The 17,147-nt window shown below is 35.4% G+C and overlaps 1 protein-coding gene across 1 annotated transcript in view; it reads right to left on the reverse strand.

Moving 5' to 3' along the window:
- Positions 1 to 17,147, reverse strand: part of AFP (alpha fetoprotein) — a 33,643-nt gene that overhangs the window by 8,889 nt on the left and 7,607 nt on the right. Inside the window, exons 6-11 of the mRNA XM_003772848.3 lie at positions 12,912 to 13,009; positions 10,764 to 10,893; positions 7,556 to 7,770; positions 3,501 to 3,633; positions 2,113 to 2,210; positions 1,186 to 1,324 (exon numbers count right to left, since the gene is read on the reverse strand). Coding sequence (XP_003772896.1) covers positions 1,186 to 1,324; positions 2,113 to 2,210; positions 3,501 to 3,633; positions 7,556 to 7,770; positions 10,764 to 10,893; positions 12,912 to 13,009 — 813 coding nt within the window. The remainder of the gene's footprint in view (positions 1 to 1,185; positions 1,325 to 2,112; positions 2,211 to 3,500; positions 3,634 to 7,555; positions 7,771 to 10,763; positions 10,894 to 12,911; positions 13,010 to 17,147) is intronic.

Here is a 17,147-nt window from a genome sequence, read left to right on the forward strand (position 1 = left end):
TTCTTCCTTTTCATGGAGCTCTAAAAAGACTTTCCCCATCCCTTTGGGAAGCCAGGGAACTATGCATGTTTCAGAATTGAAAAGAATTGCATTCATGCTCCTATGCCTTTTCACAGAATATTAAACCTTTGCTTTAAATACATAATGAACCAAAGTGTGCCTTCAGTCATGGAAGTCTGCATGGAGGTCTACGCAATAATTCTTCAGCTTGAGGCAGATGAAAGGAGGAAAAGATAAATAGGAAAAAGAAACCCACTTTACCTTGAGGAGTAATTGAAACAATCAATTGTGTCTTTCCATATAAATGCATATTCATAAAATTAGTGCTAATATATAAAGAGATTATGCATCTCTAAATTGAGACAGCTAGGTGGAATAGTGATAGTGTTGAACTTGGAATCAAGAAGACCCGAGTTCAGATTCTAATTCAGATACATTATCAAATGTGTAACCTTAGGAAAGTAATTTGAGTTCCCTCAGATTGAATGTTCCCATCTGCAAAATTATGATTTTTTAAAAGCATCTACTTCATGGGATTGTTATAAGGATACAATCAGATAAAGTATTCTACAAACTTTAAGGGATTACATATTCTTATTAATTATTATTATAGAAGATCACAGGCCTCTCGAGAATGAGTGTCTTGCTGAATCTCAGAATTAATGTCAAGGGAGCCAATACAATTGTAAAAGGAAGGGAAAAAATATGATAGTAGGAACTGAAGTCCAAAAGGAGAAAAAAAGAAAATGAGTATAACTGAAAACACAGGGACCACTTTTCTTCTGTCAAGATAAAACAGGATTTCTTTCAAATGTTCAAATAAATATTTGGTGAATATAAACAAATAGGTCGTGAAATTAATATTTTCTTGGCCACACTATTATTCCTTAATGAGAACCTATGTATACATGTAGGGGCATGTGTCAGTAAAGTAATGCTTCTATCAGGCATTCTAAAAGGACTGAAAGCAGGACTTCTTACAAAAGATTCAGATCAGGGATTTTGACTTTTGTTTTGACTTTGTACCTCATGTGTGAGGCAACTTGGACAAAGTTTTTCTGGCTTTACCATTTCTGTCAACCATAAAATCCTCTAAATGAAAATTATAATTATTTAGCTGTTTATCTATTGCAGGAATAAGAAAATCTGAGCAGAGATGACAGAACAATCAAATTGGACACTCACCGCACTCTCTCCACAGGCCAGTTGCCTGTCCTCACTAAGCTGGCAGCATACGGATGCAGTGGCTGCCATTTTCTTGGTGTAGCCAATCAGCTCTTCCGCAGTCAGTTGTGGGGCTTTCTTAGTATAAGTCACCAGAAATCTGGGGGGGAAAGCATTCCCAATGATTACCCGATTATTCATGGGTGTTTCTTTGACTTACTCTTCCTCTAAGTTCCTCCATGCCAGCTGAAATGATGGTAACATTTGCACTATGGATACCATTATAATCAATTAAAAAAATTTATTAAGTACCTACTATATGCCACACTGAGCTAAGTGCCATTGAGATAACCAAGTGAAGTAATATAGAGGGAGAAGAGAAGAGGACACAGGACAGAACCCTGAGAGACACCTATGGTTAGAAACCATGATTTGAATGAGGATCCAGCAAAAACAAAGAAGGAGCAGTTAAATAAGTAGGATGGGAATCAAGAGAGAGTGATACCTCAGATACCTAGAGAGAAGAAAGTATTAAGGAAAAGAGAGTGAACAACAATGTCAAAGGCTGCAGATTAAGTCAGAGAATGAGGATAGTAATAATCATGGTAACAATAAGAATAGCTAGCATTTATCTAGTGCTTTACAGATAATAAATCCTTTTGTCTTCACAATATTCTTGAAAGGAGTGAATCAAACAGGATTTAGAAGGAGGAGTATAGAGATATTATTTGTGAAGTACTGGCACATCATAGGCTCTTATCAGTTTGTCCACCTTCCCTGGGGAGTAGATGGTAAAAGATATATAGAAGAAACGGGGAACATTTGCATTCTAAAGTGTGGTTTTCAGATTTGGCAATCTTAGAGTTGAGTTTTGATTAATAAGATAAACTTTCTTTCATCTCTCATGTTACTGTTAAATCCTGAGAAATAACTCCTAGAAATACATACCCATTTTGCAAATGATATTCTCCTAGTTTCTGGAAGAGCCCACAGCTCCGTTTGGCCAGTGCTCGACTTTCCTGAATATGTTTGTTTATTTCTTCTTCCTGAAAAAGTAAAAAAGTACCACATAGATTTTTTTTCCTCCTTAAATATTTCACCTTTTGTACACCTTCAAAACAATTATATTCTGTATTACCATGAAAATCGCCTTAAGAATAGGTCTGAATCTATGATTTCATTGGCGTATGGATAAGGAAACTCTCCTACTGATGTACATTAGCACCTTCTCAGTTTATAGTAAAAATAGTTTGCATTTATTAAGTGCCTAATTCATGCTGAACACTACATAAATTTACAAATAGTACTTCATTTAAGCTCTATAACCCTAGATAGTTGTGCTATTATTATCCCCATTTTATAGTTGAGGAAACTAACAGGTTAAACAACTTGCCAAACTTCACACAGTAAGTGTCTGAGGATGTATTTGAATTCAGATTTCCCTGTCTCCATACTCAACATTCTAACCATCTTTTACCTAGCTCCCTCCTATAGTTGTCTGGATATGTAGGGAGCTGTCCAAAGGAATGGGAAATTGGGACCTGTCTAGAGTATCTAAGTCTTCTTTTACTTATATTTACAGACTGTCTTAAAGTTTGCAAAAAAACATACAAATTGATCTTCAGAATCCTTACAACTGTGAAATTAGTTTTAACAGGTATTTTTAATCCTCATTTTACAGATAAGAAAACCAAAGTGAAGCGACTTGCCCAGAGTTACACAATAAAGTGTCAAAGGAGAGATACAAAGGTCTCTCTAGACTTCAGATCCAGGTCTCTTTCCAATATATTATTTCCACTATATACATGTTTATGTCTGATGTTAGAGATGGAAAAGCAAGTCAAAACATATAGGGATTATGTTTAAACTTTCAGAATAGAAAAATTATTTCTTTATAAAACTCAACATTTATTTTACAAGTCAGTCAACAAGAATTTATCAAGCACTTAGTATGTAGCAGGCATTGTACTAACTGTTATATTCATTCTGCACAACAATTCTACTTTCTTAAGGTTTTTTAATACCTCAGCCTATTGATTATTAATAACTCTATCTAATACCTCTACTCAACATGCTTTGGATTGTATGTTTCAGACCAGAAGTCCAAAAATTAGAAAATAAATATGAGGAAAATGGCACACCTATTTAAACAGCCTCAGTCACTGGAATTAAATAATAAATAAGCATTTATTAATTGCCTCCTATTTTCCAGGCACTTTTCTAATTGTTGGGTATACAAAAAGAGGCAAAAGACAGTGCCTATCATTAAGGAGCTTGTTACATATTGGAAGTATCAGGAACATTTTTGTACTGCATCGAAATGTAAAACACCATACCTCTTTGTCGCGACACTCCAAAGGATTTTCAGTTTGGGGGCACTTTTCCAAAGCTATCTGGTATCCTTTGGCAATCCTCAAAATCACTGGGACGGGAAGCTCCTGGTGTCGTCTTGAGTATTCATACACAAACCTAAATGCCCAAAAAGTATCATTAACTTACAGCTACATTATAAGTGTTTCCTTGATCATTGTGTTTCTTCTATGCATTTTAATGAGCAGCATGTGAGAGGATCTCATTTAAAACTTAAGAACTCACCAGGCTACAAATGAAGCACAATGATGTCAGCTTGAGACAGCCATTTAGACATGACTTAACATTCACTATACTTTCAGATATAAGAGGCATTCGCTCCAATCATACAAGAGCCAATCAACTTAGACATACATGATCCTTTTTATGGGCAAAAATATAATGTGCAGAGATCTCTTCACATAGAATAGTCTGCACACATTGTCTCTTGCCTTTGAGGTAAGAGTAAGGGATTGCTGGTGGAGAGTCTGTGTGCCACATTAATTCTCACAGGTGTACATGAATTTAGCTCTTTCCTCAGGGCCACCTCAAACTTGTCATTTCTCTTACTGCCATCACCACCACTATCATCATCTTTGCTAAGTTATATAGTGCTTCTACATTTGCAAAGCACTTAAAATAACTCATTTGATATAACAACTCTGAGAGGTAAGTTCTGTTATTATGCCCACTTTACAAATGAAGTAATTGAGATTTTTTAAAAAGGAAAGTGACTTTCCCACAGTTATACAATGAATAGACTGAATTTGAACATAGGTCTTCTCCAAGTCTAGTATTCTATCCACCACACATCTAACTATTTTCCAAATACTATTCTGAAGTGATTCCTTGCTCTAACATTTATTAAGTAGCCATTTTCTTAGAAATTATGATTTATTGCTTTGTCAGTTATCTTTTCAATTATGTGCATCTTCTCTTCACATCTAAATTGTAAGTACCTTAAAGGCGTGGAGCCTTAATGCTTAGGATGGAACCATCATACATCCTTAATAATTATTATTTCTGGATTGGTTATTTCATACATTTTGCATAAATATTAAACAAAATAAATTTCTTTTTTCTGTTCAAAGTTATTTGTCTGCTATGATTTATAGCTTAATCACAGGCTTTAGGATATGGAAGTTTTGATTAAACTTGATTTCCGAGTATAAAATGTGTAAATTGTCAATGCAAATATATGTGGGAAACCCAAATGGTCTTCCACATACATATTAATTGCCACTACTGCCAGATGAGCTAAGTAGAGCCTTCAAATTAAATAACCAACTTTGGAAATTAAAATTGTTCCCTTAATATTACTGTTCTGTAAGAAATGACCAACAGGATGATTTCAGAAAGGCCTGGAGAGACTTACACGAACTGATGCTGAGTGAAATGAGCAGGACCAGGAGATCATTATATACTTCAACAACAATACTATATGATGACCATTTCTGATGGACCAGGCCATCCTCAGCAACGAGATCAACCAAATCATTTCCAATGGAGCAGTAATGAACTGAACCAGCTACGCCCAGAGAAAGAACTCTGGGAGATGACTAAAAACCATTACATAGAATTCCCAATCCCTATATTTATGCCCATCTGCATTTTTTATTTCTTTCACAAGCTAATTGTACAATATTTCAGAGTCTGATTCTTTTTATACAGCAAAATAATGTTTTGGTCATGTATACTTATTGTGTATCTAATTTATATTTTAATGTATTTAACATCTACTGGTCATCCTGCCATCTAGGGGAGGGAGTGGGGGGTAAGAGGTGAAAAATTGGAACAAGAGGTTTGGCAATTGTTAATGCTGTAAAGTTACCCATGCATATAACCTGTAAATAAAAGGCTATTAAATAAAAAAATAAATAAATAAAAAATAAAAAAAAATAAAATTGTTCCCTTGTGTTTGCTTTTACTATATCTCATTGTTATCACTGAATTGTTTATGTCCTGTATGATTTTTTATGACTCCATCTGACATTTTCTTGGCAAAGATACTGGACTGGTATATTATTTACCTTTCTAGATCATTTTTACAGATGTGGAATCGAAGCACATAGCATTAAGTGATTTGTACTGATCATACAACAAGTAAGTGCTTGAGATCATATTTGAGGTCAGATTTGAACTCAGATGAGTTTTCTTGACTCTAGGCCTGGCACTCTATCACTGTACTACCCATGTACCCCCTTAAACATGTCTAGTATATTTCTATATGTACAAATAGTTTTATTCCACAGAATACAAACTTCTTAAAAGTAAAGAACATTTTATTTTTGTCTTTGAATTCCTCAATGATTAGTATTCTATCTGGTACATAGCAGACATTTAATGAATACCTGTTGATTGTTAGATTTGTTAATTGTTCTTCTATATCTAAGGAATTAATTGTCTATTTTTATATGGCATTGATATTATCACTTTTCAGACTGTGAATGATCAGAAACCTGGTGTCATAGAAACATTAGTGAACTGGAAACCCAGAAACCTGGGTTCAAATCTCCACTTTACCGCTTACTATGTGATCGCAGATAAACATCTGATATCTCTGAACTCTATCCCACTTATGAAACTGGGATGGTAGTATTTAAATCACTCATAACAATGAGATATTTTGACAAAAGTGCTTTGTAAAACAAGAGAGAAATGTGACCTTTTACTTTTACTATATTAATTCTAGACTTTGTTACTATTAAGCTCAATAAATGTTATTAGATTATATTCAAGAATGCAAAAGTGTGTGAAGGTCTATTTATATTGTAATAATAGGTGAGGGTTGCTAGATATTGTCCCAATGTTCTTATTAAATTGTTCAATATGAAAAATCAAATTGAAATTATAAGTAAGACTAATCCAACAATTAGATTTATAACAGAATTCTGTCTTAGAAATTCTGTAAATACACTATATTCTGCCTTTTGGGTTTGTATTCCTCAGAGCCTAACACAGTATCTAGTAAGCACTTAATAAATATTTAATGATTGGTAGCTTGATTGATATGAAAATATGCAAACTACTGTCTTCTTTCAATCAATAAACATTTATTAAACACCTACAATGTGCCAGGAACCGTGTTAAGTGCTAAGGATGCAAAAAAGAAAAGACAAAAGAAAATTCTGTCTTCTAGAAACTGATAGTCTAACAGAGGAGCTTACAATTTATGTACCAAATATAAAACCATTGCAAATGCCCCCTGCTTCCAGGAGGAAAAGAAACAAAATTAATCATCCTTCATAACTCCCTAATCACAACAGAGAGAGCAACAAAAAAATATATATCTTTCTTTTTTCTCAAAATTCCTATCCAAATCAACTTGGGAAAAATAGTTTTCTAACAGCACCCCCTGGTGTTTAACCCCAAAATTGTAGCCACCAAATGTTTATACAACATTTGAATATTAAAGCTAGAAGTTATTTTCCCCCAGGAGTCAAAGAACCTAACTCCTCCTTAGAGACCTGTATCTCTCAGAGTCAAATTTAGTCTGCAGAAGAGTCTAGTCTTGGGGTTTTTCAGCAGAAGAGGGATGCTCAGTTCCCCAGTATCTCCTGTTTTGTAAGGAAAATATTTTGCCAATTTTAAATTTCTCCTTTAGTGAAAGTTATATCTTCTGACACTAGTCAATCAATCAATCAAAAATATATCAGGTATCTACTCTGTTCCGGGCACTAAGAATATAAAAAAAATTAATTAGTCCCTCATCTCAAGAGACTTACATTTCATAAAGGATGATAGCATAAACATGTCTAAGTATAAATTATACATCATAAAATACAGAGTAATGAGGTGGGACATGAGGATCAGGAAAAGCTTCTTGTCAGAGATCTTGAATAGGAAGCATACTCCAGGAATGGGAAACAGCTTCTGTAAAGCCCCAATAATGGGAGCTAGATGGAGTGTCACTTATAAAGAATAGCAACACTGGTTGGACCTACGACTACATAAAATCCAATGCTAGTTCCCCAATACCATGACTTCAAGGTCATCAGATCAAACTCGTCTCATTAAAATGAACATATTAAAATCATGCTACCTTGCCAAAAAGAGATCTTTTTCCGCTGAAGAATATAGGTGGAACTTTGTTTCTTCTAAAAATCCTCTTAGATTGGGAGATAATCCTTCTGGCTGACCATCATTTTCTGCACCAACTATGCATTCACCCCGATCTCTTAAAGGCAATGAACAGCATTCTTGGACTTGATTTGACAAGATATCTTTTTGGGAACAGACATAGGACATAATTTCATTCTGTAAAAGAAAAAATGGCAAAATCAGCTTTCACATTTTACTTGGCAATATTTATTTTCTAGGTTAGCTTAGGGAAAGAGTCAGTGTGGTTAATGGGCACTACACTGGAAATCAGGACACTTGAGTTATTCTCCTAAAATAAATAGGTGACCCTGGTCTTAGGAAGAGATTCATTCAAATTCCCTGTCTGACATTTATTAAGTGTGTGACCCTGGGAAGTGACTTAGCTTTTCTCAAACTTAGTTTCCTCATTTGCAAAATGGGGATAATAATAACACCTACTTCCCAGGGTGGTTTTGAGGATCAAATGAAAGCAAAATAGAGCACATTTACAAATCTTTGTCAAAGGTTCCATATAGATGCTAAATATATGATAAGTCTTTGAACTTCAGTTTACTCATCTATAAAATAGGGGAGTCAGCCTAGCTGGTCTCCATGATCCATTGCAATGCTAACATTCTGTGTTTCTAAATCAGTTTTGGGTCCCTCTTCCTTTTTCCCTCTTTTTTGTTTCCATCCACTAAGAATTGTCTTTTGTTCTCTTCTTTCTTTTATCTAATAGTCAACTAAACCTTGTAAAAGTATTTGTTGATAACCAAAGGGATGACCCCCCTCATATGACTATTTACAATTCTGTAAGATTGTTGTTGTATAAATATTAACAAAGTCATTGAGCCCCAAGCAATGAATCTCTAATGATAAAATTCCATAAAGGAAAGAGAGATTTTGGAATCCCTACCTATTAATTCCTCAGAAGATGGATAATCGCTTACTCTACTTAAGTAGCTTAACTAACCTCAAAATTCAGTTACAACAACCATTCTTCATCCATAGACTCAGAAAACTGCCATCATTGATGCAGGGGTCCTCAAACTTTTTAAATAAGGGGCCAGTTCACTGTCTCTCAGACTGCTGGAAGGCAGGACTATAGTAAAAACAAAAACTTTGTTTTGTGGGCCTTTAAATAAAGAAATTTCATAGCCCTGGGTGAGGGGGATAATCGTCTTCAGTTGCTGCATCTGGCCCGCAGGCCGTAGTTTGAGGACCCCTGACATTTTTAGGTATTTCTCTGATGGTATAGAAAAGGTTGCAATGACTCTATTTAGCCAAAAGAGTTTTCTGTGTGGGCACCTGAAGCATGCTCAGTAAATGAGCATTTGTTGGTTCATGTAGGAGAATTAAGCTAGTTTACAGAGCAAGAAAATGAACCAACCTGAAATGTCTGTCTGTCCCTGGAAAAAAAAATTCACAACTTGGAAGATAGAATAAGACATGAAAATAACAATTTCACTACATTCACCAAAAATTGGAAAAAATACAAAGATATACACGATATCAAGTCAGGATATGACATACACATCTGAGTAGAAAGGATAAAACAATGCACTCTGCTCTAGCCCTGAACTTTATTCTCTGGGGACCTCTTCACTCTGTGGTTGACTGGTTTTCTCCTTAAAATCTCCATTTTGAGGAGAACCAGACCAAATATCTTCATTCCTCTCTAGGCTTTATTCCTAGCTCTTTCTGGGCTTTCTCTACAATGACCTCCACATCAGGTACCTTCGTTTCTTCCTCTCCCCCACCTACCCTACTCCATGGTCAGCTTGTTAGATTGTAAGCTTCTTGAGAACAGGGATTGCTGTTGTGTTTGACAGTTAGCACTTAATGATCAATTACTGACTAATTGATCACAGTAAGAGGGAGAAACAAGCAGTCATCTCCTCCCAAAAAAGCTTCATTTTACTGATGAGAAAATTGATCAGAAATTGAGAGGTTTACCAAGGATATATTAGTCATGTGACCAAGTCAGGATTTGAACTCAATTCCTCTCACTATAAACCTTGTGCTCTCTCCACTGCATCTTTTTGTTTTTTATTACCTTAAATCTAAATGCCTCAGAGGTCATCTCCCCTCTTTAGAGACATCAGCATAATTTGTAATGGCCAGCAAAGGAACTGGCTTAGTCAAGTCCAATGCTTACACAATGGAGAGGAAACAAACATTTATTAAGAGCCTATTATGTACCAATTAGTCAATAATTATTGATAATAATAATATTAATAATTTATTATTATTATTATTAAGAACCAGATTCTGTACTAAGCACTGGAGATACAGAAAAGAGACAAAATACAGTTTCTGTCCCCAAAATACTCCAATGGAAGAATTCATTAATTATGCTCAACTTTATAAATATTATCTCATTCAATCTTTACAAAAACCTTGTTATTATGAGTATCTCTATTTTACAGTTGGGGAAACTGAGCATACCAAAGTCATGTGATTTGCCCAGAATTACCCAGCTCAAGCATATCTGAGGCTAAATTCAAACTCAGGACCCACAATATAATAAGACTATCCCCATTCAGTCAATTCATGAACGTTCTCTTTTCGGAAATAATTTAGACCAAGTCAGTTTCCTGACTCCAGGCAGAGTACTCTACACACTTCCACTTAGGTGTCTCTAAAAATAATGGCTAGAATAATGGACAAGAAGTCAAAAAGAAAGGGTTTAAATCCTGCCTCTAAAACTAGCTATGTATCTCTGAGCAAGTAACTTCAACCCTTGGTTAAGTAATCTTTAGTGAAACAATAAGATTTATTTTGTATCTTTTTATTGCTCCTATTTCTATTATTGTATTTATTTATTTATTTTTTGCTGAGGCAATTGGGGTTAAGTGACTTGCCCAGGGTCACATAGCTAGGAAGTATTAAGTGATTACTCCTATTTCTAGTTGGTGGATTCTGCCCTACAACAGCCTAAGTTACAATCCTTTGTCTCTGAACTTGGTTCAGAAATTCAGCCGTCTTGTAATGAGTTAAGTTTAGAAATTCAGTTGTCCTGCTCATTGCCATTCTATTCTTGTGCTTAAGTGATCCCAAGACAATCCTTAATCTTTCTAGCCTTAGTCATAGACAAGTTGTCAGTTGGTAAATTGTAAATGTAGAGTTCCCCCACAATAGAGAAATTGTGGACCTTCATACTGTCATACCTTATCTTGCAGACACTCTGGCACATTGCCATTACAACATTCCATGTGGACATGGGCACCATCCAGCACCAGATTCTGAATTACAGTAAAGTTAGCTTTGGGGAACTTTTGACTCAGCTTGGTAAGCATTCTAAAAAGAAAGAGAATCAATAACAAAACACATTCATTTCTCAGAATCCAATAGCATTTCTAGGTAAGTGTCTCCATAGCCTAAATTGAAATGTCTTGTGCAGTTTTGGGGGGGATACACATATATTTCTTTCTTTTTTAAAACATTTTTAATAATTATTTTTCTTCATTATATGTTAAGACAACTTTTAATATTTGGGATTTTTTTTTTTAATTTTGAGTTCCAAACTTATTCCTCTCTCCTTTCCCTCCTCCCTCCTTGAGATGGTAAGCAATATGATCACATATATTTTTTCCAAGGCAATGTTCTATTACCAAAAAACTGGAAGTGGATGGAAGTGTAACCAGACTTCCATCCAAGCCTGGAATGTTTTGCAATCTGCTATGAAATAGGATAACTGAATAACTAATAGGAGCTGAAACTAATACCGCAAAAGGGGTAGTGTTGGATCCACAGGTTTTTAAGTAGAGAGTCACATGTGGTTCTAGACACTCTCAAGGAAAGAAGCAAGGAAAGACTTGAGGAGCAATAGATATGGAAGGTGAGCCAGTTCCTCTGATATCCAGTTTGTCTCCCAAGAGACTTCAGAGAGAGATTTTCCTTTGGATGAAATCTCTCTCAGAGTGAGCTGAGATCTCACTCCCATCTAAAGAGCTCATTCACTCATGCATTGTCTGGTATTTTCCTTCTCCAATATCTTTTTCCTAATTTTTTCCATACATAGTGTAATAGGAAAGAGTTTGAGTCCTAACTTAGAAACCTACTGGCTGTGAGACCCTGAAAAAGTCATATAAGCTTTTTGTGCCTCTGTTTATCTACAAAATAGAGACTATAATAACATCTACATCATAGGGTTTTTTTTTCTTTAAACCAAGTGAAAGCATTTGGAGAACATTGTACATGACAACAAGATTATGCGATGATCGATTCTAATGGACATGACTTTTCAACAATGAAGTGATTCAGACCAAATCCAAAGACTTGTGATGGAGAGAGCCATCTGTATCCAGAGAGAGGACTATTGGTACTGAATGTGGATCACAGCATAATATTTTCACCTTTTTTGTTGTTATTTGCTTACTTTTTGTTTTCTTTCTCTTTTTTCCTTTTTAATTTGATTTTTCTTGTGCAGCAAGATAAAAGTGGAAATATATATAGAAGGATTATACATGTTTAACATATATTGGATTACTTGCTGTCTGGGGGGATAGAGGGAAGGAAGGGAGAAAAATATGGAACACAAAGTTTTGTAAGGATGGATATTGAAAACTATTCTTGTATATATTTTGAAAATAAAAAGGTATTTTTTAAAATTAAATAAAAATCTAAATAAATAAAGGAAAGCAGTTTCCAAACCCTAAAATACTATATAAATGTTAGCCAATGCTATCACTTTAAATGCAGTTTTTTCATCATTTTCATCCTTCTTTACCAAAGAAGGAAAGGAAATAAGCATTTATTAAGGGTCTACAATGTTCCAGCCTCTGTGCTAAGCATTTTAGAAATATGACCTTTCCATCCTCACAACAACTTTGGGAGATAAGTGTTTGTATTATTCCCATATTACATTATAAGACACTAACACAGACAGGGGTAAGTGAGTCACCCAGGAACACAACTAGCAACTAAGGCCAAATTCGAATTTAGTTCTTTACACCAGCGGCAGCTAGGTGGTACAGTGCATGGAACTTGATTCAGGAAGAATTAAATTGGAATCTAGTCTCAGACACTTACTCGCTGTGTCACCCTGGGCACATCACTTAACTCTGTTTGCCTCAGTTTCCTCATCTGTCAAATAAGCTGAAGGAAATGGCAAACTACTCTAGTATCTTTGCCAAGCAAACCCCAAATCGAGTTATGAAGAGTCAGACATGACTAAAAAAATGAAGGGAATAATTATAAGAAATTGGCAGAGATGCGAGTCAGCTCCTACAAAATATGATAACCAAAGATTCTGCTTTCAATATGAAATCAGTGAACAATCCATTCTTTTCCAGACCCGTGAACTAGAAACTTACATGGCTTTAAAAGTCCGATCTCCAAACTTCCTCAGGATCCCACAGATGTGTTGGCTGATTGAACTGCTTTCTCTTAAATCTTTTAAGACCGGTGCTGCCTGGATTCAAAAGATAGACATAGAATGGCAAAAAAAAAAAAAAAAATACACTTTAAAGGACAAAAATAACAAGCAAATAAGAAGTCATATTTTAAAACAAGGAATTATACATAAAAATAATTAGTGTGTCCTTTTTGTAAATAATTTTTAAAATTAAAATACTAATGTTACAAAAATGTAAATGGCACAGTGAGGAAAATGATGAGAGGAAGGACTAAGTGGCTCAGTAGACACTCAAGAAGACCCAAGTTCTAATCCAGTCTTGGATATTTATTACTTCTGTCACTTAACTTATTTGCCTGTTTCCTCATTCTTAAAATGGGGATAATAATAATAATAATGACCTTACCAGGTTATCATAAGGATGAAATGAGATATTTGTAAATTGCTTTGCAAACTTTTAAGTGATGTATAAAAATAGTTCTACCCCAATTGTCATCAATCAATCAAAAAGTATTTTAACCAAAAAAAAAAAAAATGCTTCATTCTGTGTCATTCTCTTCTGTTCTCCCTCTTGCCTCTAACTCAGACCAGATTGCTATCTCTTTGCTTTTGATCACAGAGATGGAAGGTCACTCAACCCCATTGAGCAGAACTTAGCCTTCCCAATCTAATTGTTGAGCTGTTCTGAAACATGAGTCCAACAGCCCCAAGAAAAATTGCAAATGACCATACGTGGAAGATCATTACACACTCCCTCCACCACTCTGCCATGGCCTGAAAAGCATCGTACCAATGTGAGAGAACTGGTTCTGATAACATACCTCCTTTTATCCCTGTACTGCCCTTTTCTAAATCTCCTTTGGAGGTGTTATTCAATCAATCACTAAATACTTATTAAGGGCCTATCAAAAGTGAAAAAAAATTGTCCTCAATAAACTTATGTCCTAACAATAATAATACAGTAATCATTGATAACATGCATATAGCACTTAAAAGTTTATAAAACATTTTTTATATTTTATGTCATTTGACTTTTATAAGAACCCTATGAGCTTGGTGCTCTTGTCCCCATTTCGCAGCTAAAAGTTACAGATAAAGAGAAATATGTACAAAATAAATACATTGTGATGGAGAGAAGAGAGGAGAGAAGGGGAAAGGGAGGACCAATAATCAAAAAGAATCAGAAAAAGTGTACTGAGAGTAAGAAATGGGACTTGACCTGAACTTTGAAGGTAATTAGAGTTTCCAAGAAGTAGATAATAAGAATGTCATGGAAAATAGCCTATACAAAGGCACAAAAAAATGGAGATATAGAATTTGGGTGGAATACCTAGAAGAGAAATAAGGTGTGATCAGCCTAAAAGGAGATGGAACCAAGTTATGAAGGGTTCTCAATGCCAATCAGAAAAGTCTGTGTTTTTTCCAAAAGACAATGAGAGCCATTGCATCTTCTTGAACAGGGGAATGATATGGTAAGTCCTGATATGGGTATCACTTTGACAGATGTTTGGAGACAGGAGGTAATAGATACAGGGAGACTAATAAAAAGACCATTACTCTTTTCTAGGTGAGAGATGGTAAAGTGAAGGTTGTGAGTAAAGGGGACAAATAATAGAAGATGATGAGGAAGAGGGATTAACAAAACTTGACAATTGATTGGATGTAGTGAGAGAGAAGACAGGAGGATGATTCCAGGCTGTAGACCCAAGTGATTGGAAGAATGACAATCTTCTCAACAAAGGAGCAAGAATGGGGTTAGGAGAAAAGACCACAAATACTAGTTTTGATATGTTATGTTTAAGTGTCTACAGAATGTGCATGTGGACATATCCAATAGAAAGTTGATAGTGCTCAAAAAGAAATGAGGGTTAGATATATTGATCTTGTCTTCATCTGCATAGAGATGATAATTGAACCCATGGCAGCTTATGAGATCACAGAGAGAGAAAATAGAGAAAAAGGAGGAGAGGACCTAAGGGCAGAACATTGATACGTACAAGAGGATTGGATAAGAGTTTTGAACCTCCAAACAAACCAAGAAGAATAGGTATGATAAGCAGAAAATAAACTATAAGAAAAATTTTATCCAAAAATAAGAAAGAAAGGAAGAAAGAAAAAAAGAAAGGAAGAAAGAAAAAGAAGGAAAAAAGGAAGGAAGGAAGAAAGAAAGAAAGAAAGAAAGAAAGAAAGAAAGAAAGAAAGAAAGAAAGAAAGAAAGAGAAAAAAAGAAAAGAGGGACTAAATACTATAGAAAAGCTAAAACAGAAGAATAAAAATGTACCATAGGATTTAGCAATAAAGGGATTATTGATGATTGTGGAGAGAAGAGAGTCAGTCATGTGATAGGGGACAGAATCTAGACTGCAATGGATTGAGAAGTGAGTGGGAGGTAATAAAATGGAGATAACAGCTGTAGACAGATTTTTCAATGAATTTACTTGGGAAAGAAAGTCAAGCAAAGATTTTTTTTTAAGATTGGGAAGATCTGGGCATATCTGTGGACAGCAGAGGAGCCAGTAGATAAGAAAAGGTAAAAATTGGGAATAGATAAGGAAGAGAAAGGACAAGCTCCTAAGAAGAGATGGGAGAAGATGGCATAAGGGCACAAATAGATAAGCAACTTTACCTCTGAGATTGCAGCAAAGCAGGAAAGGATTGGGAATCAGAGGGATGACACTTGGGTGATTCAAAGCATGGAACTAAGGAATAGAGGAATATTGGAATAGTTTCAGATTTTTTCAATAAAGTATAAGGTAAGGTCCAGGAAAAAAAGAGAGGTGATGTGGGTGATCTGAGGAGAAAAGAGCAGGTTTAAAACAGCAGCTGAGTTGTACTATCAAGTGACAATCAGGGAAAAAGAAACTCATCATTGAGGGTCCAATTAAGACTAGATAATGGAGAATTGTAGTAGTCTGACTTCTTGAATGATTTTTTCCAACTCTATTTGGCTGCAAGGGAGCAGAAGTCAAAAAATGAATGGTGAAAATAAAACAGAATTGGTGTTTGAAAGGAATGAACGCAATGATAGGGCAAGGAAATGAGGAATCCAAGGGTTAAGGGTAGTATAAATTGAACTGGCTAACTAAGGGTTCAAGATTTTGGAAGGAAGAAAGTTGCCTGGAGTAAAAATGATAGGAGGTTGCAATGAGAACAGATTTATCAAGAGGGAGAGATGGAAGGAGAAAATATATAGGGAATTTTAAAAATTTATTCATTGCTGAAAGTACCCACCTACACAAGCCCTCGCTGTTCCTGGACCTTATCTGGATCTCAGCCCTGGAAATTACTTCATACTTCACTGAAAAAATCTGAAGCTGCCCCTGTCAGCTCCCTTTACTCCACAGTCCACAATGAATCACTGTAGCATCATCTCCCCATGCTTTACCTCAGATTCAGAGAATGAGGTTGCCAATGGCAACCCATCTACTTGTACCTTTCATCTCATCTTCCCCCATCTATTCCAGGAGCTTGTTTCTTCTATTATGCCTTTCTCTGTCTCTCTTTGTATCTCTACCCACCCCCATTTTTAACCCTTTCTTTATCCATTGGCTTTTTTTGCTGTCCCTATGAAGAGGTCTGGAAATACACTGAAGACCACAGATCCCTTCTGTGGTCTTGATAACAAGGGAAGGACCGTCCCACCTACCCCTCTCACACAGTCCTTCATATCAGTTGTAAAATGGGAGGAAGGTCATAATCACACCTAACTTCAAGGTTGTTGTGAGAATCAAATGAAACGATATTTGTAAAGTACTTAACACTTAGCATAGAGTAAGTGCTAGCTAAATATTAGTTATTATCATCAGGGATGATGATAATAGCTCTATTTTCTTCTATTCTATTTTATTCTATTCTTCTATTCTAATTTAGCTCTATTTTCTTCCTCTTCAAAACTTTGAAACTTTAATAGCTTAAAACTCCACTAAGACCTCTGGGAAACTAAGTACATAGCATTGTTTGGATTAATATTATATTAATAACATTATTAACCTTTATGGTGTTGTTTTGATCGCTGTTGATAAAGCAGGTAAAAACCATAGGGAGAGGAGATAGAAGGATGTCTGAGCTATTCAATGTTTGGCCATAACACCACAATCCATGAACACTCGTGAGTTGTCTCTAACTTCTGCTCTATTTGTTGCTCTCACTCCTGTGTTCTCTCAGTGTCTCTCTATGGCTCTGTATATATGTGCCT

This window comes from Sarcophilus harrisii, chromosome 6 (assembly GCF_902635505.1).
Source record: "Sarcophilus harrisii chromosome 6, mSarHar1.11, whole genome shotgun sequence".
Classification (NCBI taxonomy): Eukaryota; Metazoa; Chordata; class Mammalia; order Dasyuromorphia; family Dasyuridae; genus Sarcophilus; species Sarcophilus harrisii.